The sequence below is a fragment of the Mustelus asterias genome, chromosome 23 (genome assembly GCF_964213995.1).
Source record: "Mustelus asterias chromosome 23, sMusAst1.hap1.1, whole genome shotgun sequence".
Classification (NCBI taxonomy): Eukaryota; Metazoa; Chordata; class Chondrichthyes; order Carcharhiniformes; family Triakidae; genus Mustelus; species Mustelus asterias.
The window spans coordinates 16909068-16936357 of NC_135823.1; the positions used below are offsets into that span (position 1 = coordinate 16909068).

At 45.8% G+C, this 27290-nt stretch overlaps 1 protein-coding gene across 1 annotated transcript in view; it reads left to right on the forward strand.

Moving 5' to 3' along the window:
* Window positions 1–85: 85 nt before the first annotated feature.
* Window positions 86–27290, forward strand: part of LOC144510917 (uncharacterized) — a 41479-nt gene continuing 14274 nt past the window's right edge. Inside the window, exons 1-8 of the mRNA XM_078240974.1 lie at window positions 86–175; window positions 808–900; window positions 1899–2116; window positions 3432–3625; window positions 13103–13405; window positions 20120–20349; window positions 21388–21549; window positions 24412–24489. Of these exons, the coding sequence (XP_078097100.1) occupies window positions 86–175; window positions 808–900; window positions 1899–2116; window positions 3432–3625; window positions 13103–13405; window positions 20120–20349; window positions 21388–21549; window positions 24412–24489 (1368 nt within the window). The remainder of the gene's footprint in view (window positions 176–807; window positions 901–1898; window positions 2117–3431; window positions 3626–13102; window positions 13406–20119; window positions 20350–21387; window positions 21550–24411; window positions 24490–27290) is intronic.

Consider the following 27290-nt stretch of genomic DNA (forward strand, 5'->3'; position numbering starts at 1 on the left):
ATGATAGAGATTCTCTGGATAAGACAAAGGCTGGAATTTTCCCGTCCCGTCCACCACGGGAATCGGAGCAGGTGAGGGCCGGACCATGGAAAGATCCATTAACCGCGGGCGGGATTTTAGTTTCAGGACAAATGAGGCCGTAATATCCCGCCCAAAGACTGTGGTCCACCTTGGGGTAATCTCACTTTTTTAAATGTCTAATTTGTTCTCAGTTTCACATTCCCTATTAGCACGTCCCAAGGTGCAGCCAGGGAAAATCCATAGATGACTTTGCCACTAGGACACGGAGAATAACTTTTGCATACATTTGTACACTTCTGTTCGCTATGCTAAGACCATAAGCCGTAGGAGCAGAAGTAGGCCATTCGGCCCATCGGGTCTGCTCCACCATTTATTGAGAATCACGACAGATCTGTTGTGATAATCCTCAACTCCACTTTCCCACCTTATCTCCATAGCCCTTTATTCCTGTACTTGATTAAAAATCTATCTCCGCCTCAAACATACTTAACGAGCCAGACTATATTGGCTTTATCAGGTGCTTGTTTCAGCCGGATTTCTATTATTCGCAGTGTCTTTAATTAATATATTCTCTAATAAAACAATTTGTTGATCCGATTAACTCACTGAGATGTGGGCTATTTTTTTAATTGTTAGAATTTTAATTGCCAGGATAACCTGAAAAATTAATCAGGTTTAATGTGTTAAAACTTTGAGATTTGAAGAATATCCCTTCAGTGCTGAAATACTTCATAAAATAAGCTATTAAAAACTGATGATGTTCACTGACCTTTTATATTCCACTAGTTCTCTGTTCAGGTGAATGGCTCCTCCGATCAGATGAGAGTTTACTCCCAGTTCAGCCATCCTTACCAATCAGCTTTACCTTACACATTCCAGGTAATTATCTAGTTTTTAAAATTTGAAGTTTATTTATTAGTCACAAGTAGGGCTTACATTAACACTGCAATGAAGTTACTGTGAAAATCCCCTAGTCGCCACACTCCGGCGCCTGTTCAGTTACACGGAGGGAGAATTTAGCATGGCCAATCCATCTCACCAGCACAGTCTTTTGGACTGTGGGAGGAAACTGGAGCACCCGGAGGAAATGCACGCAGACACGGGGAGAACGTGCAAACTCCGTACAGACAGTGACCCAAACTGGGAATTGAACCTGGGTCCTTGGTGCTGTGAGGCAGCAGTACTAGCCACCGTGCCACCCCATCTATACGCTCTATGTCAAGTACCCCAGTTAGTTTCTTATTGGGGCCGAACACAGAAGGGGAAACGTGTGGTAAGGGGAATTGGAGATCGGAAACCGAACCCACCTGGGTTTCCTTCCATTCATTTCAATATATTCCTGTGGGTGGGAATTTCCAGCGGCGGGACTGGCGAGCAACACAAATGACCATTGACTTGGGCGGGACTGGAAAATCCCGCCAGCAGCCAATAGCGAGCCACCTCCAACACTGGAAAACCCGGGTGGAGGGGCCAGATAATCCCAGCCCAGGTCTTCTGCTTTAAAAATCTAGTCAGAATCAATCTGCACATAGCTTACAGCAAGAGCTAACAATAGCAATGAGATAAAGGACTACTTCTTCCAATCTTGTGGCATTGAGGAATGATTAGTGGGCAGGACACTCTCAGAGCTTTCTGCATTTCACAAATGTTCCTGGGAACTTTTAGATTCACCCGAGCAAATAGGTAGAATCTTAATTTAACTCCTTTTCTGAAAGACGTTCCTGACAATGCAGCATTTTCTCAGTGCTGTACTTTCAGCCTGGATTAACGGCTGAGGAGGAGAGCTACCAGTAAACCTGTCTAAAGCTCCCCCATTGATTTGTTGCAATTAACTGTAATTTGATTTAATTATTGAAACGCTTTCTTAAAAAATGCAGACCCTTGCCACAGCGAAGAATTATGGGGAGAGCAACTACAACGGCACATTCTACCTACACTCTAATGGCAAAGACCTTTTGGTAACAGAGTTTGATGTGGTGAACGAGAATAAACGGGTTTCCCGAATTCTGGGTATTAAAGCTGTCCTACGCCAGAGCTGTCTGATTGGACCAGAGAATGGCCAATTTCAACTGATAATGAAAGCACATCATTCAAGGTAAAGTATGTGACGCGTGAGTCGCAGACACGTCAATGCACTAGCAGGCTTCTGTTTAAACACGTGAAACTGTAAGATGTGCCAGTGCTTAAAGGGCTTCTCCTTGAGCCACACTAACACCAGTGATTAAAAATGTTCAGGAGATACGATCGCTGTGTCCTGAGGGAAGTTTCCAATGCAAATCTTGCATTGTTGTCATAAAGCAGTGGTTAGCACTGCTGCCTCTCGGCACCAGGGACCCAGGTTCAATTCCCGGCTCGGGTCACTGTCTGTGCGGAGTTTGCACGTTCTCCTCGTGTCTGTGTGGGCTTCCTCCGGGTGCTCTGGTTTCCTCCCACAGTCCAAAGATGTGCGGGTTAGGTTGTTTGGCCATGCTAAACTGCCCCTTAGTGTCGGGGGGACTAGCTAGGGTAAATGCGTGGATTTATGGGGATTGGGCCTGGGTGAGGTTGTGGTCGGTGCAGATTCAATAGGCCGAATGGCCTCCTGCACTGTAGGATTCTATGATTCTACAATGGGCGGGATTTTATGGTCTCACTCATCCCGAAACCGTAAAATCCCACCCGAGGTCTACAGACAATCCCATTGTCCGCCCCTCGCCTGCTCCGATTCCCATGGTGGGCGGGACGGTAACATTCTGCCCAATGTGTTTCAAGTAATTTCCCAGTTGCACCTTGCTGAGTAATACAGTATGCCAGAAGGGGCGGCACGGTAGCACAGTGGTTAGCACTGCTGCCTCACAGCGCCAGGGACCCGGGTTCAATTCCGGCCTCGGGTCACTGTCGGTGCGGAGCCTGCACGTTCTCCCCGTGTCTGCCTGGGTTTCCCCCGGGTGCTTCGGTCCTCCCACAGTCCAAAGATGTGTGGGTTAGGTTGATTGGCCATGCTAAGAAATTGCCACTTAGCATCAGAGAGATTAGCAGGGTAAATACCTGGAGTTACAGGACGGGGCCTGGACGGGATTGTTGTCAGTGCAGACTCGATGAGCCGAATGGTCTCTTTCTGCACTTTAGGGTTTCTATGATACTATGAAATTTGACAATCCTAATGGAATAAAGTTTGGAAATGATTGATGTAGCCCTGAGCCAAGGGTCAGAAGTGGATGTTTTTTTCTTTGTTTTGGAGTCTGTAACTGCCAATGAAATGTTTGTTAATTTATTATCGCAGCTTCATGAAAGGTGTGGCCAATAATTTGTAAACTCACAGCCTCTGATTTATAGATTTCTGTGGTATATTTTTTAGCATGCAATTAGGTGTTAAATGTTCTGGCTTTGTAACATTATCTCACTAATGTGGCATCATTGCCTGGCTTTAGGTACTTGCTGGTTTCCAGTCTGCAGTTGGACGAGAAAGCTTTTGACATCGACCTGATGGGAGTAAAGGAGCACCAAGAGGGCATGACCTTATCAATGACTGGTACTATCCAGCATAATATGAATAATGGGCAAACGATCCCACAATTCCTGCATCTGGATGCAACCTTAAAACAACAAAATAATACCAACGAAGGTAATTTCTCAGCAACATTGTCTGAATTCAAGAAGAAATTAGAAATAGCTCTTGGGGCTGAAGGGATATGGGGGAAAGGGGGGGTTCAGGATATTGAATCCGATGATCAGACTGAATGGCGAAGCAGGCTCGAAGGGCCGAATGGCCTACTCCTGCTTCCAGTTTCTATATTTAGTCACTTATTGGAGATTCTACCCTAACTACCTATCAAATTTTTACAACTCTACATAAAGTAATAATACGCAACAAAAGATAAGCTAACTTCCATGCCTCTGAGTAGTGAATTACTTTTAATTTAGTACCGCATATCCAATCTTCTTGTTCAAACTGCTTAAGAATGTTGAGGCCTTTTTTTGTCTCCTGCTACTGAAACCTGTTGTCACTCCTATCTCTTTTCTGGACATCTACAAAGATGGAATCTACTGTGTAAAATCTCTACATCCAGATTGATCCAAAGCTGAGATTCCATCTGCACACCATATCCAATTAGTAGGACTATTTACTTTCCATGGTAAAAGGTGCTTATATGAATGCAGGTGGTTGTTGGCATGGATGCAATGCTAATAATGAAGAGTGCAACTTGTTAGCTGCAATTTTTCTGATGCTTCCTTTGGCAAAGCAAGCTTGGTAAAGGTGAGGCCTAGTCTAGAGGAAGGTGGGGTTTGCTCAACTATAGATACCCAATTCCTCTCAATTAAATATATTCCAATGAGGAAGAAAGATGGTAAGGGGGGGGTAAAAAACACCCATGGCTAAACAAGGAGGTCAAGGACAATATAAAGACAAAAACTAAGGTATACCATATTGCAAGGGCCAGTGGCAGGCTGGAAGATTGGGAAACGTTCAAACGTAAACAAAGGGATACTAAAAAAGTAATAAAAAGAGCTAAGGTAAATTACAAAAGAAAACTAGCGCAAAATATCAAGAAGGATAGCAAAAGCTTCTATAGGTACATAAAAGGGAAGAGAGTCGTTAGGGTGAACATTGGTCCTTTGGAAGATGAACCAGAGAGTTAATAGTGGGGAACACTGAAATGGCAGAGATGCTAAATCATGACCATGATCAGAATGAATGGCGGAGCAGGCTCGAAGGGCCGGATGGCCTACTCCTGCTTCCAGTTTCTATGTTTCTATACTTAGTCACTTACTGGAGATTCTACTCTAACTACCTATCAAATTATTACAACTCTACATAAAGTAATAATACGCAACAAAAGATGAGCTAACTTCCCTTTGCCTCAGTTTTCACGGTGGAGGACATTAGTACCATATCTATAGATATATCCATAGCTATACCATATCCGAAATCTTATGAACTTATGAACGATAAGGATGAGTGCTTCTTGGAAAAACAAAATGTAAATGCCCGAGTTTAAGATAAAAACATTTTCCAGTTCAGGATTTCATTGAATCATTATGTGTCCATTGATAGAATGCAAATTGAAATTTAATGAATCCAGCTGAAGAGTCTTTAGGCCTTGCTCGTCAAACCAATACCCCCAGAAGATCCCTATCTGAAGGAGGTATGGGCTGGAGATGAGGTTGCAAAACAGTATTGGCAATTTCTTAGGACAGGATTCCCCTGTGCATTTCTGAACCCTGTCATAGCTCAAATGGGGCTCAGAGACCTGCACCCTGTGGGAAACAGCCAATCATTGCCATTTTCCTCAAAGTGGCCAATTAATGGGCAGGGGGCAGGCTGGCTGGCTGTCCAATTGGAAGCCTTCTAACTTGAAAGGAGCATTAGGCTGTGATGAAATGTAACTAAGGTAGAGGGCGCTTCAAAATCTGGAATTAAAAGCTTGGCCAAAATTTTCCAGCCCTTCCCGCCGCTGGGATCTTCCAGTCCCGCCAATGGTGAACCCCCCGCCCCCCCCCCCTCCCCCCCCCGACCCCTCAGCAGATTGCCTGATGGTAGAGACGAGAGCCACAGAAAACACCAGTGAAATTAGTGGGACTGGAAGATCCCACTGCTGACCAATGGGGTGGGGTCATCGCCACTGCAAAGCATGCCTCAGGAGGGGGAGGGAGCGGGGTGTGCAAAATCCCGCTACTAGTCTCAGTAATCGCAACCATGAAATTATTGTCAGTTGTCATGAAAACCCAGCTGTTCACTAATGTCATTTAGGGAAGGAAATCTGCTGTCCTTATCTAGTCTGGCCTACATGTGACTGCAAACCCTAGTAGGCCAATTACAGGGGCAATTAGGGATGGGCAAGAAATGCTGGCTTTCTAATGTACCAACCTCGCACGAAAGAATAAAGAAAAAAAAGTGTCAGTTTTCCCACCCTGAAAGGACCCTGGCAATCCCCCTCCCTTCTGAACTAAGAGACTGACTATTGTCTTAGTCAACATGCCAGTCTCCAGACAGTGCTTGGGTGATGAAGGAGGAAGTCCCAGTGTTTGGGAATCCCCACCATTGGCTTTATCTCTTCCTCATCCATACCCTTGTTTGACCATTCCCAAATAATCCCACTGGAAACTCTGTTGCAAGCCCTGGGACTGTCTGGGACATGGATTGAACAGCACACACTGTGACTCAGAAGTCGGATTGCTACAAAAGCTAAAAGCTCATTCCTATAAAAGGACACATGAATGTATTGTTATGTTGAACTCTCATTACCTTCCAGTGGCCAGAAAGAAATAACAGTCTGTAATCTAGGAATGAAGTGTTAGTTTGACCTATAAATGTCCCAGAAAAAAAAAGCTCTTGGAGAAAAGCCTCTGTAATAATTGATGCCATGTTGTTCGGAGTTTGAACTGTGTGTTTGGTTTGGGACTGGTTCAAACTTGAATATGTCGTATTCATTGGCAGAAACTTGGGATTAAAGAGTGGAATTATCAGAAGATCAGAAGATTTAGCGGTGGCACAGTGGTTAGCATTGCTGTCTCACAGCGCCAAGGACCTGGGTTCGATTCTCGGCTTGGGTGCCTGTCTGTGTGGAGTTTGCACGTTCTCCCCGTGTCTGCATGGGTTTCCTCCAGGTGCTCCGGTTTCCTCCCACAGTCCAAAAGACATGCTGCTTAGGTGCATTGGCCATGCTAAATTCTCCCTCAATGTACCCAAACAGGTGCTGGAATGTGGCGACTAGGGGATTTTCACAGTAACTTCATTGCAGTGTTAATGTAAACCGACTTGTGACATTAATAAATAAACTTTAAACAGCTATTGGCCAGAATATTTTGGATGGTGGGTTATTTTTGGATGGTGAGTGTTATATCTTGGAAAGAGTGGCAACCAGCAATGGAGTAACTAAAGAAGTGTTTACCAACAGGAATAACTATATACAGAGAGTGAGAAAGATGCTACTGATTCCTGCGACTCCAGACTGCCTGGGAGAGCCTTCACTCAGTCCCAGGATTCGTGTACATTGGCCCGATTGGCTAAACCAGTCGCATGACTCCACGAAACATCTCCCCTGAAAAGGACTCATGGAGTCATAGAGTCATAGAGGTTTACAGCATGGAAACAGGCCCTTCGGCCCAACTTGTCCATGCCGCCCTTTTTGTTTTAAAACCCCTAAGCTCATCTCAATTGCCCGCATTTGGCCCATATCTCTCTATACCCATCATACCCATGTACTATCTAAATGCTTTTTAAAAGATAAAATTATACTACTATCTCTGGCAGCTTGTTCCAGACACTCACCACCCTCTGTGTGAAAAAATTGCCCCTCTGGACACTTTTGTATCTCTCCCCTCTCTCACCTTAAACCTATGCCCTCTAGTTTTAGACTCCTCTACCTTTGGGAAAAGATATTGACTATCTACTTTGTCTATGATCCTCATTATTTTATAGACCTCTAAGGTCACCCCTCAGCCTCCTATACTCCAGAGAAAAAAGTCCCAGTCTATTCAGCCTCTCCTTATAACTCAATCCACCAAGTCCCAGTAGCATCCTAGTAAATCTTTTCTGCACTCTTTCTAGTTTAATAATATCCTTTCTATAATAGGGTGACCAGAATTGCACACAGTATTCCAAGTGTGGCCTTACCAATGTCTTGTAAAACTTCAACAAGACGTCCCAACTCCTGTATTCAATGTTCTGACCGATGAACCCAAGCATGTCGAATGCCTTCTTCACCACTCTGTCAACCTGTGACTCCACTTTCAAGGAGCTATGAACATGTACCCCTAGATCTCTTTGTTCTGTTACTCTCCCCAACGCCCTACCATTAACTGAGTAAGTCCTGCCCTGGTTCAATCTACCAAAATGCAACACCTCACATTTGTCTAAATTAAACTCCGTGTGCCATTCGTCAGCCCACTGGCCCAATTGATCAAGATCCCGTTGCAATTGGAGATAACCTTCTTCACTGTCCACTTTGCCACCAATCTTGGTGTCATCTGCAAACTTACTAACCATGCTCCCTATATTCTCATCCAAATCATTAATATAAATAACAAATAACAGTGGGCCCAGCACTGATCCCTGAGGCACACCACTGGTCACAGGCCTCCAGCTGGAAAAACAACCCTCTACAACCACCCTCTGGCTTCTGTCAAGAAGCCAATTTTGTATCCATTTAGATACCTCACCCTGGATCCCGTGAGATTTAACTTTATGCAACAACCTACCATGTGGTACCTTGTCAAAGGCCTTGCTAAGGTCCATGTAGACAACATCAACTGCACTGCCCTCATCTACCTTCTTGGTTACCCCTTCAAAAAACTCAATTAAATTTGTGAGACATGATTTTCCACTCATAAAGCCCTGCTGACTGCCCCTAATCAGTCGTTGCATCTCTAAATGCCTGTAGACCCTGTCTCTCAAGATACCTTCCAACAATTTACCCACCGCAGATGTGAGGCTCACTGGCCTGTAGTTCCCAGGCTTTTCCCTGCAGCCCTTTTTAAACAAGGGCTGCAGGGAAAGCCAGGACTCGCTATTACATCCCTCCCCCTTTAAGTCCCTTATCAGTACATACCAAAAGAATTAAACTATTTACAGTATAATGACATGAATGAATCATTTAGCACAGTCCGTTATAAAGTCAGTCTGTCAGGGGATTGCCTCTCTCTCTGGGAGTGACGCAGCTCTACAGGAGATGCCTCAACAAAAGGGGTAGATTCCGTTTGACTTTCAGCAATGGGACTTCCAAATTGTAAAAGTGTGTCAGTGCCGATCACTTCTCCGGTTCCCACTGGAACACGACTTGACCCTTCCTCAGACTGACTTGTTTCCACACTGCTTTCAACAACAACATCACCGGCAGATACACTCGGACCTGACTGCCCTGGTTCTCTATGTGACTCCCTTCTTCTCAAGTGATCCCGCTGCTTCTTCAGTATTTTACCTTGGACTTCGACTTCATACGATGCTGGGCCCATCCTGGCCACGACAATCAATGGGGCCCAACTCTGAACTAATCCCAAAATCCTTAGCATTTACTAGAACATCTACTTTGAATGTTCTCTCAGCTTTTGTAGAATCATGATGTCTCTTTTGCGCACTCTGCTTTGCCTCCATCCTCCCCGTCAAACTTGGAAACACCAGGTCCAACCTGGTTTGAATATGTCTACCCTTCAGCAACTCAGCCAGGAGTTATCTGCTGGTCATGTAGGGCGCTGTTCTGTAAGTAGGGAAGGCGATGGTCTAGTGGTATTATCGCTAGACTATTATTTATTTATTTAAATTTTATTTATTAGTCACAAGGCTTACATTAACACTGCAATTAAGTTACTGTGAAAATCCCCTAGTCGTCACACTCCGGCGTCTATTTGGGTACACTGAGGGAGAATTTAGCATGGCCCAATCCACCTACTGAGCACGTGTTTCAGAATGTGGGAGGAAACCGGAGCACCCGGAGGAAACCCACACAGACACGGGGAGAACGTGCAGACTCCGCACAGACAGTGACCCAAGCCGGGAATCGAACTCGGGTCTTTGGCACTGTGAGACAGCAGTGCTAACCACTGTGCCACCGTTTCACTCCAGTATTAATCCAGTAACTCAGCTAATGTTCTGGGGACCTGGGTTCAAATCCCGCCACAGCAGATGGTAGGATTTGAATTCAAAGAACAAAGAAAATTACAGCACAGGAACAGGCCCTTCGGCCCTCCAAGCCTGCACCGACCATGCTGCCCGACTGAATTAAAACGCCCTATCCTTCCGGGGACCATATCCCTCCATTCCCATCCTATTCCTGTATTTGTCAAGACACACCTTAAAAGTCACTATCGTATCTGCTTCCACTACCTACCCCGGCAGTGAATTCTAGGCACGCACCACCCTCTGTGTAAAAACTTGCCTCGTACATCTCCTTTAAACCTTGCCCCTCGCATCTTAAACCTATGCACCCTAGTAATTGACTCTTGCACCCTGCGAAAAAGCTTCTGACTATCCACTCTGTCCATGCCCCTCATAATCTTGCAGACTTCTATCAGGTCACCCCTCAACCTCCGTCATTCCAGTGAGAACAAACCAAGTTTCTCCAACCTCTCCTCATAGCTAATGCCCTCCATGCTAGGCAACATCCTGGTAAATCTTTTCTGTACCCCCTCCACAGCCTCCACATCCTTCTGGTAGTGTGGTGACCAGAATTGAACACTATATTCCAAGTGCAGCCTAACTAAGGTTCTATAAAGCTGCAACATGACTTGCCAATTTTTAAGCTCAATGCCCCGACTCATGAAGGCAAGCATGCTGTATGCCTTCTTGACTACCTTCTCTACCTGTGTTGCCACTTTCAGTGACCTGTGTACCTATACACCCAGACCCCTCTGACTATCAATACTCTTAAGGGGTCTGCCATTTACTGTATATTTCCTATCTGTATTAGACCTTTCAAAATGCATTCCTTCACATAAATTCAATCAAACAAAATCTGGAATTAAGAATCTACTGATGACCGTGAAACCATTGTCGATTGTCGGAAAAACCCATCTGGTTCACTAATGTCTTTTAGGGAAGGAAAGCTGCTGTCCTTACCTGGTCTGGCTGACATGTGACTCCAGAGCCACAGCAATGTGGTTGACTCACAAATGCTCTTGGGTGACTAGGAATGGGCAATAAATGCTGGCCAGCCAGCGACGCCCATGTCCCACAAATGTATAATAAAAAAAGTAATAAGAAAATGTGTTAATTTGATCTGTCGGGATGCTGCTGGTTGCTTTTCCATGACTGCATTAAAAGCATGCACAGCCCTCTCCACTAGTACAGATGTGCTTGATGTCATTTGACGACAAGAAATGCTGGAACGCATCGCTGGTAAATGCTGTTCCATTGTCCAAAACCAACACCAACACCTCTGGCAAACCATGGATTGTGAAGGTTTGTCTTAACTTTTCCATTGTTGCAATGGAAGTGGTGGACTTCATTTCATAGATGTCTAGCCATTTTGAGTGTGCGTCCACTATAAGTAGGAGCATTGTGCCCAAGAATGGGTCTACAAAATAATGTGGAGTCTCATCCACGGCCGACCTGGCCACTCCCAAGGGTGCATCCGGGTTGCTGACAGTCACTTTTTATTGGCATTGATTGCACTGTTTTCTAAGTCTGCATATAACCTAGGCCACTCTGCATAGCTGCGAGCCAGCATTTTCATCTTGGACATTCCTGAGTGGGCATTGTGTAGTTCCTCCAATAATAACATCCCGGGAGGTGTGGAGACGACAACACTCACTCCCCACAGAAGGACACCATCTTCATCCCTCAATTCATCCTTCCTTGTTTGAAAAGGTTTTAGTTGTTCAGGCATGAAGAACCATGTCTAGTATTTGATCCATTGCGATAACATGAGTAGTGTGTCGAGGAAATTCAAGGCAAGGATATTTCTTGTGGCATTGGCAGGGGCGGCGTACTTTCCAGTGGTGGGGGATAGCTCAAGGCATCTGCATTTAATATTTGTGTCTCAGGTCTGTGTTGGAAGGTATATATAAGCAGCCAACAATAAAGCCCAATGCTGTATCCTTGCAGAACTCAGAAACCCCTGCTGAGATAATTGGAGCTCTTGAAACTCAGAGAAGCATCCATAATGACAATAGTAGCCCTTGGGGAAATGTCAACAAAAGACTCAAATGAAACTGCACAACCAGATGCTGCTGTTTTTTTCTAACATACTGCAGTCAACCTGTCAATCAAAGAGGAGGGTTTTTTTAAAATTCTATTTTGACATAGAAATCATAGAAATCATAGAAACCCTACAGTGCAGAAGGAGGCCATTCGGCCCATCGAGTCTGCACCGACCACAATCCCACCCAGGCCCTACCCCCACATATTTACCCGCTAATCCCGCTAACCCTCGCATCTCAGGACTCTAAGGGGCAATTTTTTTTTAACCTGGCCAATCAACCTAACCCACACATCTTTGGACTGTGGGAGGAAACCGGAGCACCCGGAGGAAACCCATGCAGACACGAGGAGAATGTGCAAACTCCACACAGACAGTGACCCGAGCCGGGAATCGAACCCGGGACCCTGGAGCTGTGAAGCAGCAGTGCTAACCACTGTGCTGCCGTGCCGCCCCTCACATGACATGAGATTTTTTTTTCATTTAAAAAGTAGGGGATTTAAAACATCTCAGGACATGACAATTAAATAGACCTTATCCATCCTCCAAGAATGTTCATCTATTTAATTTGTGACTCCCACCCTACAGGTTGAGACCCTTCCAACAGCAAAAACTTAGCACTGAATTCAAATGGCCCTAATGTGTCTTCAGAAATGGAGGTGGGACTTCCACACCAGGTCTTGCCCACTATTTCCAAATGTCTATCGCATCTTCCTAATCTTGCAAAATTCTGGCCCCTCACCTTTAATTTGGTGGTTTTAAAATCTAAGAAGACATGGACAAATATTCTATTTTTGCTACAATAATCTTGTCCACATCTTGTTGTACAAGAACGTTGGTTATGCCACAGCTGGAGTACTGCGTGCAGTTGTGGTCACCTCACTATAGGAAGGATGTGATAGCACTAGAGGGAGTACAGAGGAGGTTCATCAGGATGGAACCTGGGATGGAGCATTTGAGCTATAAGGAGAGACTGGATAGGCTTGGATTGTTTTCTCTAGAGCAGAGAAGGCTGAGGCGGGGGGGGGGACATGATTGAGGTGTATAAGATTAAGAGGGGTATGGACAGGGTGAATAGGAAGCTGCTGTCCCCTTGGTTGAGGGGTCAATCAAGAGAGGGCATAGTTTTAGGGTAAAGAGATTCTGAAGGAATTTGAGAAAAACTTTTTTACTCTGAGGTGGGAATCTGGAATGCACTGCCTGGGAAGATAGTCGAGGCCTTAGAACCTTTAAAAAAAAGTATCTTGGATGAGCACTTGAAATATCATAATGTTCAAGGATATGGCAAGTGCAGGAAAGTGGGATTATCGCGTCGTTAGTGGTAGATATTGTTAGTGCAGACTTGATGGGCCGAAGGACCTTTCCTGTGCTATATGACCTCCTAAATGTTTAAAGATAACATGTTTCCTCCTGGTTAGCTTTCTGATTCTCCAATCAGTTTCTCCTGTTCTCCCCTGTGCCTGCAGGTAACCTCAATGTGGAAATCAATGACATTATTTACAGACTGCACCTTCAAAATAACAACACTTTTAGCGACAGCACTGCCCATGATTTTCTCGTCACCTTGATGCAGAACGGCAGCCAAACTATCCCAGCAATGACTGAGTTCGAAGGACACCTGGAGTTGGGCCAAGAGTCAAGAATGGGCCAGGCCTGTTGGCAAACCAATGATAAATCAATATGTTTCCAGCTTTTACAGGTGACCAAAGCAAACCAGACCAAGGTCACTGGTAAAGTGACTCACAACCTGGAAGAATTGATGGCTACAGGTACATAGGCAACGATTTTTGTCAATGTATTTCTTTATTTTCAAACAAAACATAATTCTCCATGTTCCAGGTAGCCTCCTGGTGGCAATCCAGGAGGCGAGGGTCCAGACAGGCTTTGAGGCTGTCATAGAATCCCTACAGTGCAGAAGAAGGCCATTCGGCCCATCAAATCTGCACCGACCACAATCCCACCCAGGCCCTATTCCCTAGGTAACTGGGTAACTGGGTAAATATGTAACCCCACATATTTACTCTGCTAATCCCCCTGATACTAGGGTCAATTTAGCATGGCCAATCAACCTAACCCGCACATCTTTGGACTGTCAGAAGGAGGAAAGCAAACTCCACACACATTGTCCATTCCATGCAGACACTCCACTGTCATATTGTTATAACAGGATGAAGTTTAACAACACCAGGTTAAAGTCCAACAGGTTTATTTGGTAGCAAAATTTTGCTACCAAATAAACCTGTTGGACTTTTAACCTGGTGTTGTTAAACTTCTTACTGTGTTTACCCCAGTCCAACGCCGGCATCTCCACATCATATTGTTATAATACAGAGCTAGGAACTAATTTTATAAGATATACCAGGGGTTTGATTTTGATTTGATTTATTATTGTCAAATGTATACAGTGAAAAGTATTGTTTCTTGCACGCTATACAGACAAAGCATACCATTCATAGAGAAGGAAAGGAGAGAGTGCAGAATGTAGTGTTACAGTCATAGCTGGGGTGAGGAGAAAGATCAACGGAGTGCGAGGTGGGTTCATTCAAAAGTCTGACAGCAGCTGGGAAGAAGCTATTCTTGAGTCGGTTGGTACATGACCTCAGACTTTTGTATCTTTTTCCCGCTGGAAGAAGGTGGAAGGGAGGATGTGCGGGGTGCGTGGGGTCCTTGGTAATGCTGGCTGCGTTTCACTGTTGCACCACCGTCATGTGCTGCGTAACAATATATCGGTCCACCTGGGGGGGATGCAAGAAATACACACAATGTTGGTCCAGTATTTTGAATCAAAAGTGTGATTATTTGGGAACCAGAAGGCCTAACAGAGGCCGTCCCCACCTGTCTGGTCACATCTACAGCCAGCAGCCGCCCTATGGAAGAGATCAGCTAGTTCTCGCCCTCCACAATTGTGACCTGGATGCTGAAGCCATTTTTCTGATCTAGTTAAAATTCCCAAAGTTGCAGAGAAGCCACCTGAGGATCGAGGTGCCCCCTCGCTCTCTCTCCCTCTTATCTGAACTGCTGGCAAGTTCAATTCCAGCCTCGGGTGACTCTGTGGAGTTTGCACATTCTCCCCATGTCTGCGTGGGTTTCCTCCGGGTGCTCCGGTTTCCTCCCACAGTCCAGAGATGTGCGGGTTAGAACCATAGAAAATTACAGCTCAGAAACAGGCCTTTTGGCCCTTCTTGTCTGTGCCGAACCATTTTATGCCTAGTCCCACTGACCTGCACTTGGACCATATCCCTCCACACCCCTCTCATCCATGAACCCGTCCAAGTTTTTCTTAAATGTTAAAAGTGACCCCGCATTTACCACTTTATCCGGCAGCTCATTCCACACTCCCACCACTCTCTGCGTGAAGAAGCCCCCCCTAATATTCCCTTTAAACTTTTCTCCTTTCACCCTTAACCCATGCCCTCTGGTTTTTTTCTCCCCTAGCCTCAGCGGAAAAAGCCTGCTTGCATTCACTCTATCTATACCCATCAAAATCTTATACACCTCTATCAAATCTCCCCTCAATCTTCTACGCTCCAGGGAATAAAGTCCCAACCTATTCAATCTCTCTCTGTAACTCAGCTTCTCAAGTCCCGGCAACATCCTTGTGAACCTTCTCTGCACTCTTTCAATCTTATTTACATCCTTCCTGTAACTAGGTGACCAAAACTGTACACAATACTCCAAATTCGGCCTCACCAATGCCTTATATAACCTTACCATAACACTCCAACTTTTATACTCGATACTCCGATTTATAAAGGCCAATATACCAAAGGCACTCTTTACGACCCTATCCACCTGTGACGTCACTTTTAGGGAATTCTGTACCTGTATTCCCAGATCCCTCTGTTCAACTGCACTCTTCAGAGTCCTACCATTTACCCTGTACGTTCTTCTTTGGTTTGTCCTTCCAAAGTGCAATATCTCACACTTGTCTGTGTTAAATTCCATTTGCCATTTTTCAGCCCATTTTTCGAGTTGGTCCAAATCCCTCTGCAAGCTTTGGAAACCTTCCTCACTGTCCACTACACCTCCAATCTTTGTATCATCAGCAAACTTGCTGATCCAATTTACCACATTATCATCCAGATCATTGATATAGATGACAAACAACAATGGACCCAACACCGATCCCTGCGGCACACCACTAGTCACAGGCCTCCACTCAGAGAAGCAATCCTCCACAACCACTCTCTGGCTTCTTCCATTGAGCCAGTGTCTTATCCAATTTACTACCTCCCCATGTATACCTAGCGACTGAACCTTCCTAACTAACCTCCCATGAGGGACCTTGTCAAAGGCCTTGCTGAAATCCAGGTAGACAACATCCACCGCCTTCCCTTCATCCACTTTCCTGGTAACCTCCTCGAAAAACTCTAATAGATTGGTCAAACATGACCTACCACGCACAAAGCCATGTTGACTCTCCCTAATAAGTCCCTGTCTATCCAAATATTTGTAGATCCTATCCCTTATCACACCTTCCAATAACTTGCCCACCACCGACGTCAAACTTACAGGCCGATAATTTCCCGGATATCTTTTGGAACCTTTTTTAAACAACGGAACAACATGAGCCACCCTCTAATCATCCGGCACCTCCCCCGTGAATACTGACATTTTAAATATGTCTGCCAGGGCCCCTGCAAGTTCAACACTAGCTTCCCTCAAGGTCCGTGGGAATACCCTGTCCGGTCCTGGGGATTTATCCACTTTGATTTGCCTCAAGACAGCGAGCACCTCCTCCCCTTTAATCTGTAAAGGTTCCATGGCCTCCCTACCAGTTTGCCCTATTTCCGTAGACTCCATGCCCGTTTCCTCAGTAAATACGGATGCAAAAAAACCATTTAGTATCTCTCCCATCTCTTTTGGTTCCATACACAGTCTACCACTCTGGTCTTCAAGAGGACCAATTTTATCCCTCACCATCCTTTTGCTCCTAACAAACCTATAGAAGCTCTTTGGATTTTCCTTCACTCTGTCTGCCAAAGCAACCTCATGTCTTCTTTCAGCCCTCCTGATTTCCCTCTTAAGTAGTTTCTTGCACTTTTTATACTCCTCGAGCATCTGATGTGTTCCTTGCTGCCTGTACATTTCATACAACTCTCTCTTCCTCTTAATCAGTGTTACAATCTCCCTCGAGAACCAAGGTTCCTTATTCCTATTTACTTTGCCTTTAGTCCTGACAGGAACATACAAACTCTGCACTCTCAAAATTTCTCCTTTGAAGGCCTCCCACTTTCCATTTACATCCTTACCAGAGAACAGCCTGTGCCAATCCACACTTCCCAGATCCCTTCTCATTTCATCAAATTTGGCCTTTTTCCAGTTCAGAACTTCAACCCGAGGACCAGATCTATCCTTATCCACGATCAGGTTGAAACTAATGGCATTATGACCACTGGATCCAAAGTGTTCCCTCACACTTGCATCCATCACCTGCCCTAACTCATTTCCCAATAGGAGATCCAATATCGCATCCTCTCTAGTTGGCACCTCTATATACTGATGTAGAAAATTCTCCTGAACACATTTTACAAACTCTACCCCGTCTAAACCTTTAACAGTATGCGAGTCCCAATCTATATGTGGAAAATTAAAATCCCCTACTATCACAACTTTGTGTTTCTTGCAGTTGTCAGCTATCTCTCCGCTGATTTGCTCCTCCAATTCTCGCTGACTATTGGGTGGTCTATAATACAAGCCCATTAATGTGGTCATACCTTTCCTGTTTCTCAGCTCCACCCATAGGGCCTCTGTAGACAAGCTCCCTAATCTATCCTGCCTGAGTACCGCTGTAACATTTTCCCTGACCAACAATGCCACCCCCCCACCTTTTATCCCTCTGCCTCTATCCCGCCTGAAACATTGGAACCCTGGAACATTGAGCTGCCAGTCCTGCCCCTCCTGTAGCCAAGTTTCACTAATGGCTATAATGTCATATTTCCATGTGTCTATCCACGCCTTCAGCTCATCTGCCTTCCCCACAATACTCCTGGCATTGAAATAGACACACCTCAAAAAATTATTTCCACCACACTCTACCCTTCCATTGTGATTTTGCTTGAACTAACCTGTCTTTTTACCCCTGCTCCACTATCTGCTCTGGCACTCTGGTTCCCACCCCCCTGCAAATCTAGTTTAAACGCTCCCCAATAACACTAGCAAATCTCCCTGCAAGTATATTGGTCCCCTTGTAGTTTAGGTGTAACCCGTCTCTCTTGTACAGGTCCCACCTGCCCCAAAAGAGGTCCCAATGATCCAAGAATTGGAAACCCTGCCCCCTGCACCAGTTCCTCAGCCATGTGTTTATCCGCCCAAGCATCCTACTCCTGCCCTCACTGGCATGTGGCTCAGGTAGCAATCCTGAGATTACTACCCTCGGGGTCCTGCTTTTTAACTTCCTTCCAAGCTCTTTGTACTCACTCTTTAGGACCTCCTCACTCTTCCTTCCCACGTCATTGGTACCGATGTGTACCACGACATCTGGCTGATCACCTTCCCACTTTAGAACGCTGTGCACGCGATCAGAGACATCGCTGACCTTGGCACCTGGGAGGCAACAAACCATGCGGGAGTCTCTGTCCCGACCACAGAATCTCCTGTCCGTACCCCTGACCATTGAGTCCCCTATCACTACTGCTCTCCTCTTCTTCATCCCACCCTTTTGCGCTGTAGAACCAGACGCAGTATCAGAGTTCCGGCTGTTGCACCTTGTCCCAGGTAAAGCATCTCCCACAACAGTATCCAATTCAATATATCTGTTGTGGAGGGGTATGGCCACAGGGGAACCCTGCTCTGCCTGTCCTTTCACACTGCCATTTCCTCTCCTTACAGTAACCCAATTTCCTGTGCTCTGCTGCTTAGGTGTAACTATCTCCCTAAAGCTACTGTCTATGTACTTCTCATTCTCCCGAATTAGATGGAGGTCATCAAGCTCCTTCTCCAGTTCCCTAACACGCTTTGCTAGCAGCTGCAGCTGAATGCATCTTTTGCAGGTGCTGTCGTCAGGGATACCGGAGGTCTCCCTGATCTCCCACATCCTGCAAGAGGAGCATTCCAACATCTTGCCTGGCATATTTTTTTTTACTCTGGGGAAATACAGGAATAAACTTTCTGAAAAAGAAAAAAAAACCTACTCTCACCTCTGCCTGTTCTCGCCGAAGCCCGTTTTGAGCCTAAGCCCTTCAGCTCTCACTCTGCCCCCTGCTCACTCTGCTGCCCGCTAACGACGCTGCCCGCTCAAAGGTGCGGCCTACTTTTAAACCCTCCAAAACCTTCCCAGGCTGCTGCTGGGCCTACTTCCTGTTTTGAAAAAAAACCTCCGATTTTTTTCACAAATTTAACTGAAAAATAAATAAATAAATTAGTGCACAAACAAGCTCCCTTACCCTCAGCCTGCTCCTGTGGAACAATGAGTGTGGTTAGTGTGGTTAGGTGCACTGGCCACACTAAATTTCCGCTTAGTGTCCCATGATGTGTAGGTTAGATGGATTAGCGATGATAAATGTGTGGGTGTATGGGGAAAGGGTGGGGGAAAGGGTCTGGGTAAGGTACTCTGTCAGAAAGAGTCAGGGCAGACTTGATGGGCCAAATGGTCTCCTTCTGCACTGTAGGGATTTTATGATTCTGGAGGTGTTGGCAATAGGTCAATGTATGCCAAGTCAGGATGGTGAGTGGCTTGGAGGGGAGCTTCCAGGTGCTCGTGTTTCCAGGTGTCTGCTGTTCTTGTCCTTCTATAAGGTGGAGATGCCGGTATTGAACTGGGGTGGGCACAGTATGAGGTCTCACAACACCAGGTTAAAGTCCAACAGGTTTAGTTGGAATCATGAGCTTTCGGAGCGCTGCTCCTTCATCAGGTGAGTGGGGAGGTAGGTTCACAAACACAGTATATATAGGCAAAGACACAATTGCGAGATAATTACAGATTGGGATGTGAAGAATGGTTGGAATGCGAGTCTTTACAGGTAATCAAGGTACAGACAGTGCGAGTGGAGAGAGGGATAATCACAGATTAAAGACGTGTGAATTGCCTCAAGCCAGGGCATTTCTTCTAGATGGTAGAGGTCATGGGTTTGCGAGGTGATGCCTAAGGAATCTTGATGAGTTCCTGCAGTGCATCTTATAGGTGGTACACAGTGCTGCCACTGTGCATTGATGATGGAGAGATTGAATATTTGAGGAAGGGGTGCCAATCAAGTGAAGGTGCTTTGTCCTGGATGGTTTCGAGCTTCTTGTGTGTTGTTGGAGCTGCACCCATCCAGGCAAGTGGAGAGTATTCCATCACACTCCTGACTTGTGCCTTGTAGATGGTGGACAGGCTTTGGGGAGTCAGGGGGTGAGTTATTAGCTGCAGGATTCCTAATCTCTGCTCTGGTAGCAGGTATCCTGAGTGTATTTATTAGAGACAATTGTTTTTCCTTAATAATGTACCTCAAACATGGTTATCATATTGAAGAATCTGCTGAATTGCATGTTCTGATGATTAGGTTTACCCACTGATGGGCGATTCTCTCTGAATTATGATCACATGAATAAGAATCGGGCCGTTATGATTGAAATGCAAAGTGGCAGTAAACATATACAGGCTTCTGTCGTGATGGAGAGAACTTTTACTGGTACGCCTATATACCAGCTAACCACTACCCTGCTGCACAGCGTGAAGGAACTGGAAAAACTTGGACTTCCATTCTCATCTGCTGGAAGCTATCATTACCAGGTGAGTTTGTGCATGCGAACCTTCATTATCAATGTCTGCTCCTCCAGCTTTTGTGCATTTACAAAATATGTTTTTGGATCTGACCTCCCCCTGTCATCTCTTGGCAAGCTTTAACAATGAAATACCCACCGCCTTCATCTCCAGTAAGACCCACGTTTAGACTAAAGATATCATGTTGTAATTGCCCAAAAAGGCCAGAGGCTTGGGTCATGTAACATATCGCATTACTGGTTAATTGCTTAACGCTCGCTTCCTATGCTTTTGGCCAGAATTCTATTTTTCCTCCTTAGGTGAAAGATAAAGTGGTTATTAGCACCTCTTCCCATATAATGAGTTTTGATCTCTCTCTTTTTGTGATAGTTCTTGTTGGGGGAGCCAGTTCATCTGCACTTCCTCTGGTTTTGTTGGTTACAAGGGGTCTGTACGATGAGGCGCGAGATTCCACAGGCTGAGGGAAGAATTATTTTGTTCTTGTAACACCCAGAACAATGAGCCAACCCTGTGGTCATGTGACTTGTAGCAGCCAACCTTTTTCATTCAGCAGAAGGAACCAAACTATATTGTGGTACAAAAACAAGATGCTGGGTTGGGTTGAGAACGAGCTTCCTTGGTATATATTGTTTGCATCTACCAGCTGCCTGCAATATTACAAGTTCCCAACGCTATAATTATTTGAAAAGAGATTCTGATGTTGGTAAGGTGGTAAATAAGGTGCCCGTTTTGCTGTGAGTCTTGCATCCACTAAACATGCTATCTACCGGAAAGACCTCAGTTAGTTAATGTTCCATTTCCATGATTCCATAATTCAAGGAAAGTGTTATAGAAACTTCATTCTTTAGTACATAACTTCTTTATAAAGTCTTTGAATATTTTGATGGCTGAGCTAAGGGAATGAAAGGTTATCGGGGGTGGACATGAATGTGGGACTTGAAATTACAGCCATGATCTTATTGAATTGGGGGGGGGGGGGCAGGCTCGAGGGGCCGAGTGGCCTACTCCGAATTTGTCTGTAAATGGTCTGTCTTATCCTCTGGGCAGAATCTGAGGAATGGATACGTTGCGAATGTGAGCGTGAGGTTGGAGAGTCAGTACCTCCGAGCAGCAATCGAACAGAAGAGCACTGCGAAAACAGGAGAGGTCTTTCTGCTGTTTGACCATGATGTAGAAGCATTGTCCAAAAGGATACCAACAACAATTCAGGTAGGTAAGGCTGTGAATGGCACGCAGCGCCCACTGATTCTTAACAACTGGATATCCTCGGATCTTTTATCTCCTGTGTCTCGGATCCAGGCCCACAGGGATAAGTAAGTGTTCAATGTTAATGAAGAAAATTGGTCTTGATTGCTAAACCTGCCTTCCAAAAGCAGACAGCTGGTGCCTCTTTTTCCCTTTCTATTCTCAGCTTATGAATTATTGTTACTGTCCCTTCCCATCTAGGGCAGCATGGTGGCACTGCTGCCTCACAGCTCCAGGGACCCGGGTTCGATTCCCGGCTTGGGTCACTGTCTGTGTGGAGTTTGCACATTCTTTCCGTGTCTGCTTGAGTTTCCTCCGGGTGCTCCGGTTTCCTCCCACACTCCAAAGATGTGCGGGTTAGGTGGATTGGCCATGCTAAATTGTCCCTTAGCATCAGGGGGACTAGCTAGGGTAAATGCATGGGGTTATGGGGATAGGGCCTGGGAGGGATTGTGATTGGTGCAGAATGGTGGGCCGAATGGCCCCTTTCTGCGCTGTAAGGATTCTATGATCTGAACTGCTCACTATAGAACTATAAAATAAGAAGGGATTTGTGCCAAAATTATGGAATAGTTGGTGCCAATGCAGAATTCCCACCACAGCTGTTTTGTTTTATCTGGCCTATTTCTACGTACATTTCAGAATTTAGTGGGATATTTTAATTGCCATTTGTAATGCCTTTCTCTGATAATGTGCATGTTATCTTTAGCTGTTTTTCTCTCTCTAATATGTGTGGGTATTCGAAGAAAGATCGCCCACATTAACAGTCCGCGATCGTTTGTTGCAGTTATTATGGTGCAGGACTGGGAAAGAGTTGCTGTAGTGGTGGTGTGTTACTATTCACTCGGAGTCTGTGTTGCTGTGCACTTTCACAGGCATGTTGTGGTCTGGAGTGATGAATGGTGATAGTAGAGGCTCCAGCATTATAGAGTCACAGGCCGGAATTTTCCTATCCCGTTCGCCATGGGAATCGTAGTGGGCGGAGGTGGACCATGCAAAGGTCTGCTGACCTCAGGTGGGAATTTGCAGCCTTGGGGCAAGCATGGCTGGAAAATCCCACCCATGGAATTTTACAGCACATAAAGAGGCCCTTCAGCCCATCCTGTCTGTGTCAGCCAACAAACACCTATCTATTCTAATCCCATTTTCTCGCACTTGGTCCGTAGCCTTGTATGGGCAGTGCCAAGGAGGCGGGGCCTATGGGGGTGATTGGTAGGGGTGGGGATCCTACTACCTCTCTGCATAGGGATCAGTGGCAGAGAGAGGGAAGGGGGTGATCGGGCGGAGGGGAGGGAGGGGAGGGAGGGGTTGGGACTGCCAGTGGTGGAGTGGATTGTCAGGGAGATCGGGACTGCCGGGAGCTGGGGGTCAGGGCTTGTCCAGAGAGGTCCAGGAGGCCAGCGATCGGGGGGGGTCAGAAGGGCAGCGATGTGGGGTCGCAGAGCTGGTCAGCGATCAAGCTGACCAGTGATTGGGAGGCCAGCAGTGTGGGGCTACAGCACATGCACCGATCTCGGCACTGACAAATCTGCGCATGCGCAGTGGCCCACTCAGCACTCCGCTGCCGGTCTCTCCAGCGGGAATGGGCCCCGCCCACTGATTTTCAGTGTGAATCTCATTAGACACACTGCAGTGCTCAGAGTGTGGGAGATTCATTCTGAAAATCCTGCTTAAAAAAAAATAAGTGGGAATTATTCCAGTTTTCAAGGGAATTCAGAGAATTGCTCCTCCCCACATCGTTGGACTGTGGGAGGAAACTGGAGCACCCGGAGGAAACCCATGCAGACACGGGGAGAATGTACAAACCCCGCACAGACAGTGACCTGCGGCCGGAGTCAATGGCGCTGCGAGGCAGCAGTGCTAACCACTGTGCCACCGTGCTGGGTTCTGAATACATCGTCCTCGGTTACCGTTTCTTGGAGTGGGATTTAAATCCGCAACTTCGCTGTCAGCGGTGAAGGTTTGGGGCTGCAGATCGCCACACTTAACTGGCCCCCAGGTCCCCGGGACCCTTGTTAATGTGGGTGATCACTGGCCATGGAGCAGCAGTTGTCAAACCATTGTGTATGGAGTAATTGAGGGAGGTGGCATTTGTCTGAAATATCGACACGTTTATGTAGTCGCCTGGTGTATCCTCCGAAAGACAGCTACCCAAACAGCAGACATGTTTCTAGACCTTTGGAACAATGGAAATTGAAAAAAAACAAAACTGCAGGAGAACGGGGAAAAGGCAAGGGAGTGGAACCAGGTGACTTGCTCTTGCAGAGAGCAGCATGAATATAATGGGCCGAAAGGCCTCATTTTGTGGTGTAACTAATTTATGATTCAATGAAAATACAGAAATCTGAAAGGCTCACAGACACACTGGAATTTTCTGGTGAATGTCTTTTGATTTGATTTGGTTTATTATTGTCACATGTATTAGGATGCAGTGAAAAGTATTGTTTCTTGCGCGCTATACAGACAAAGCATACCGTTCATAGAGAAGGAAACGAGAGAGTGGAGAATGTAGTGTGACAGTTGTAGCTAGGGTGTAGAGAAAGATCAACTTAATGCAAGGTTAGCCCATTCAAAAGTCTGATGGCAGCAGGGAAGAAGCTGTTCTTGACTCGGTTGGTACGTGACCTGGACTTCTATATCTTTTTCCCGCTGGAAGAGAGTATGTCCTTGGGGTATAGATGTAGTTCAAAAACCCATGCTGCAGAATATATCCTGGTTAAAACAATTCGATAGAGGCAGTGCTTTTGATTGTCCATTAAGCCGTTGGTCTGTCTTTTCTGCTGTTGTTAACCTGTTTGTTTTATTTTCCTCTGTGTGTCTTTCTAGGTAAACTGCAGCGGAGAAGCTTCCCAAAAGCTGCTTCTGGGGCACTGTTCCGGAGCAGTTGCCGGCAAACCTTTTGAGGTACAGGCTTCGCTTACAAAGCAGCGTCACAGATATTGCTCGGTTCTGGAGCTTAGGTACCGCAGACAAGGCCTTAGCTTTGAAGGTTGCGTGAATTTAGTACGTAGGCACAAGATAAGAGCAAGACTTGTTCATACTTCCAAATCATTGCAGTCCATGGGTTTCCCAAGTGATGTGCAAGTGATGACCCTTTACAAGATGGATGCAAGTAAGCATGTGGCCATATTTCAGCTCATGGTGGATGGGTATAAATTATTAACCAACGGCGAGTGGTCAGTGGAGCCTGATTTTGGATGGTACTGGGTCGCTTCCTATTTGAAACCAGGCCGTAACTCCCCTAATAATTCAGTGGAGGTTAGGGGCCTGGTGAGAGAAGAAGGTTGTGATGTGACAGCATCGCTTAGAACGCCGTCCAAAGATATATTTATAGCAATGAACGTAACTGTGAAATGTGCAAGTTCCTGCGGGGCTGGAATCAAATGGGAACACAAAATCGGGAGTGTGGGAAGTAAGAGAGGAAACAAATTTTCCTTCCAAGCGGCAGGAGAGGCGAAAGGTAATCTTTATAGCGGCGGATTCGCCCTGCGGAGTGATGAGAATTATTTCAACACCAGCGGCAATCTTCTCGCTGCCAAGAACAAAGCCAGATTAACCTGGGCGATGAAACAAAGAATGGGAGGGTTGAAATACCTGCCGATTCCCCGAAGCTTACGAACCAAGGGTTTGGTGTACTTCAGAAGTAATTCCTTTCGAACAGCCACACATGTCATACTCAACGGGAAGCCCGTTGAGTTGAAACTGAAAGCAGTATGGGGCAGGAGAAACCACCTGGATTTGTTCCTCCGCCATGCTGTGCCAGCCTGGAGAAAGACGGGGATACCCACCAGGAACAAGCTGCTTGCAACCGCTACAGTCAGCAACACCGTGGGCGTGAGCCTGGAAGCCACGGCTGGGTCGTGCAGGGTTACTGCAAGCGGCCAACTTGGCAGGGGCACCTTCACCAAGTGGAACTTGGCAGTTGACAATCAGTGCCCCAACCTTGAGGTAGAAGGGAACATGTGCCCGACTGGGGGCATTTGTTTCAGCACTTCTGGATTCTCTTCATTGCTTCTTTCTGGCCCTACAACTCAAAAGCTGTGCTGAGCCAGTTCATTGGTGAGAATTAACCGGTTAAAAATAAAGCCGCTGCAATTCTACACTGCAATTAAACACAAGAATGTCAAATGACATTCCACTTATGTTATCATCTGGCTTCGTTTGCTCGCAGAATGAAATCATTTCCCAGACAGTTGTTGGATGTAATGATTACAGATTTCAACTAATTATTATCAGTGTTCTATATAGAACATAGAACAGTGCCGCACAGGAACAGGCCCTTTGGCCCACAATGTTGTGCCGAACATGACACAAATTACACTAATCCCTTCAGCCTGCCCTTGGTCTATATCCTTTTATTCCTTGCATATTCACGTGCTTATCTAAAAGCTCCTTAAAAGTTCCAATCGTATCTGCCTGCACATTCCAGACACTTACCACTCTGTGTAAAAGGCTTGCCCCTCATATCTCCTTTGAACTTCCCCCTCTCACTTTAAATGCATGCCCCCTAGTATTAGACATTTCCACTCTGGAGTGGGGGGCGGGGGGGGGGAAGATTCTGACTGTCAACACTCTCTATGTCTCTCATAATTTTCTGGACTTCTATCAGGTCTCCCCTCAGCCTCCGCCGCTCCAGAGAAAGCAACCCTGGTTTGCCCAGCCTCTCCTTATAGATCATATCCTCTAATCCAGGCAGCATTCTGTCTCTGCCGCTGCACATTTCCGATTATTTTCTGAGCCCAGTCAACGTGAATGTTTGTAACTTTGAAATTGCCCGTCAGTAATTGGCAGTCGAATGTGTTCAGATTCTTTTAAAAGAATGTCAAATCCTTGAGAAACTCTGTAATTTCAATCTTCGACACACTGTTTGATTTGTGGAGATTGTAAAAGTGCGATCAAACTCTCCGCAAGCTCTCACTCACCCGCTTCCATTCCTGGCTTCACCAAACTGGAACATTTGAAAGTTTGGTGTCCATTTGATCACTATCGATCTGGTTTAGGTTTCTGATGTGATCTGAATCTGCTCCTCCCTGCTCTTTGCCCACTCGTACAGAAACCAGACTTGGAACAGTTGAGACTGCTGAGTTGCAGCCAAGTGTATGAGTGGAAATGTCTCACTTGGCTGCTGGCGTGGATTTTCTGATTTATGAGATAGTTGCTTTTAAGTACTTTCACAGCTTGCCCTGATGCCATTGTTTTTTTAGTTTCGTACTAAAGACACCTTGGAAACTGTTGCCTCACAGCATATAGCATCTGAAGTATGCTCAATAAATGAACTGGTACACGTGTTGGACAAGTGGCTTCTCTTCTTGTGCTTTGTGGGACCACTTTCCAACACTGTGCACATACCAAAACTTGGTACAATCAATACTAACATCTCTCTTGTTCCTTATCTGAGCACTGTTCCCATTATTTGTCACATTTTTCACAAGAAAATTGCGAGAATTTGGAGGTGCATCTTTAGCACTCGGAATCGTTGAGATTTGGTCAGTTGTTAAAATCATCAAAATCATAGAATCGCTACAGTGCAGAAGGAGGCCATTCGGCCCATCGAGTCTGCGCCGGCCACAATCCCACCCAGGTCCTATCCCCATAACGCCATGCATTTACCCTAGCTAGTCTCCCTGACACTAAGGGGCAATTTAGCATGGCCGATCCACCTAACCAGCACACCTTTGGAGTGTGGGAGGAAACCGGAGCACCCG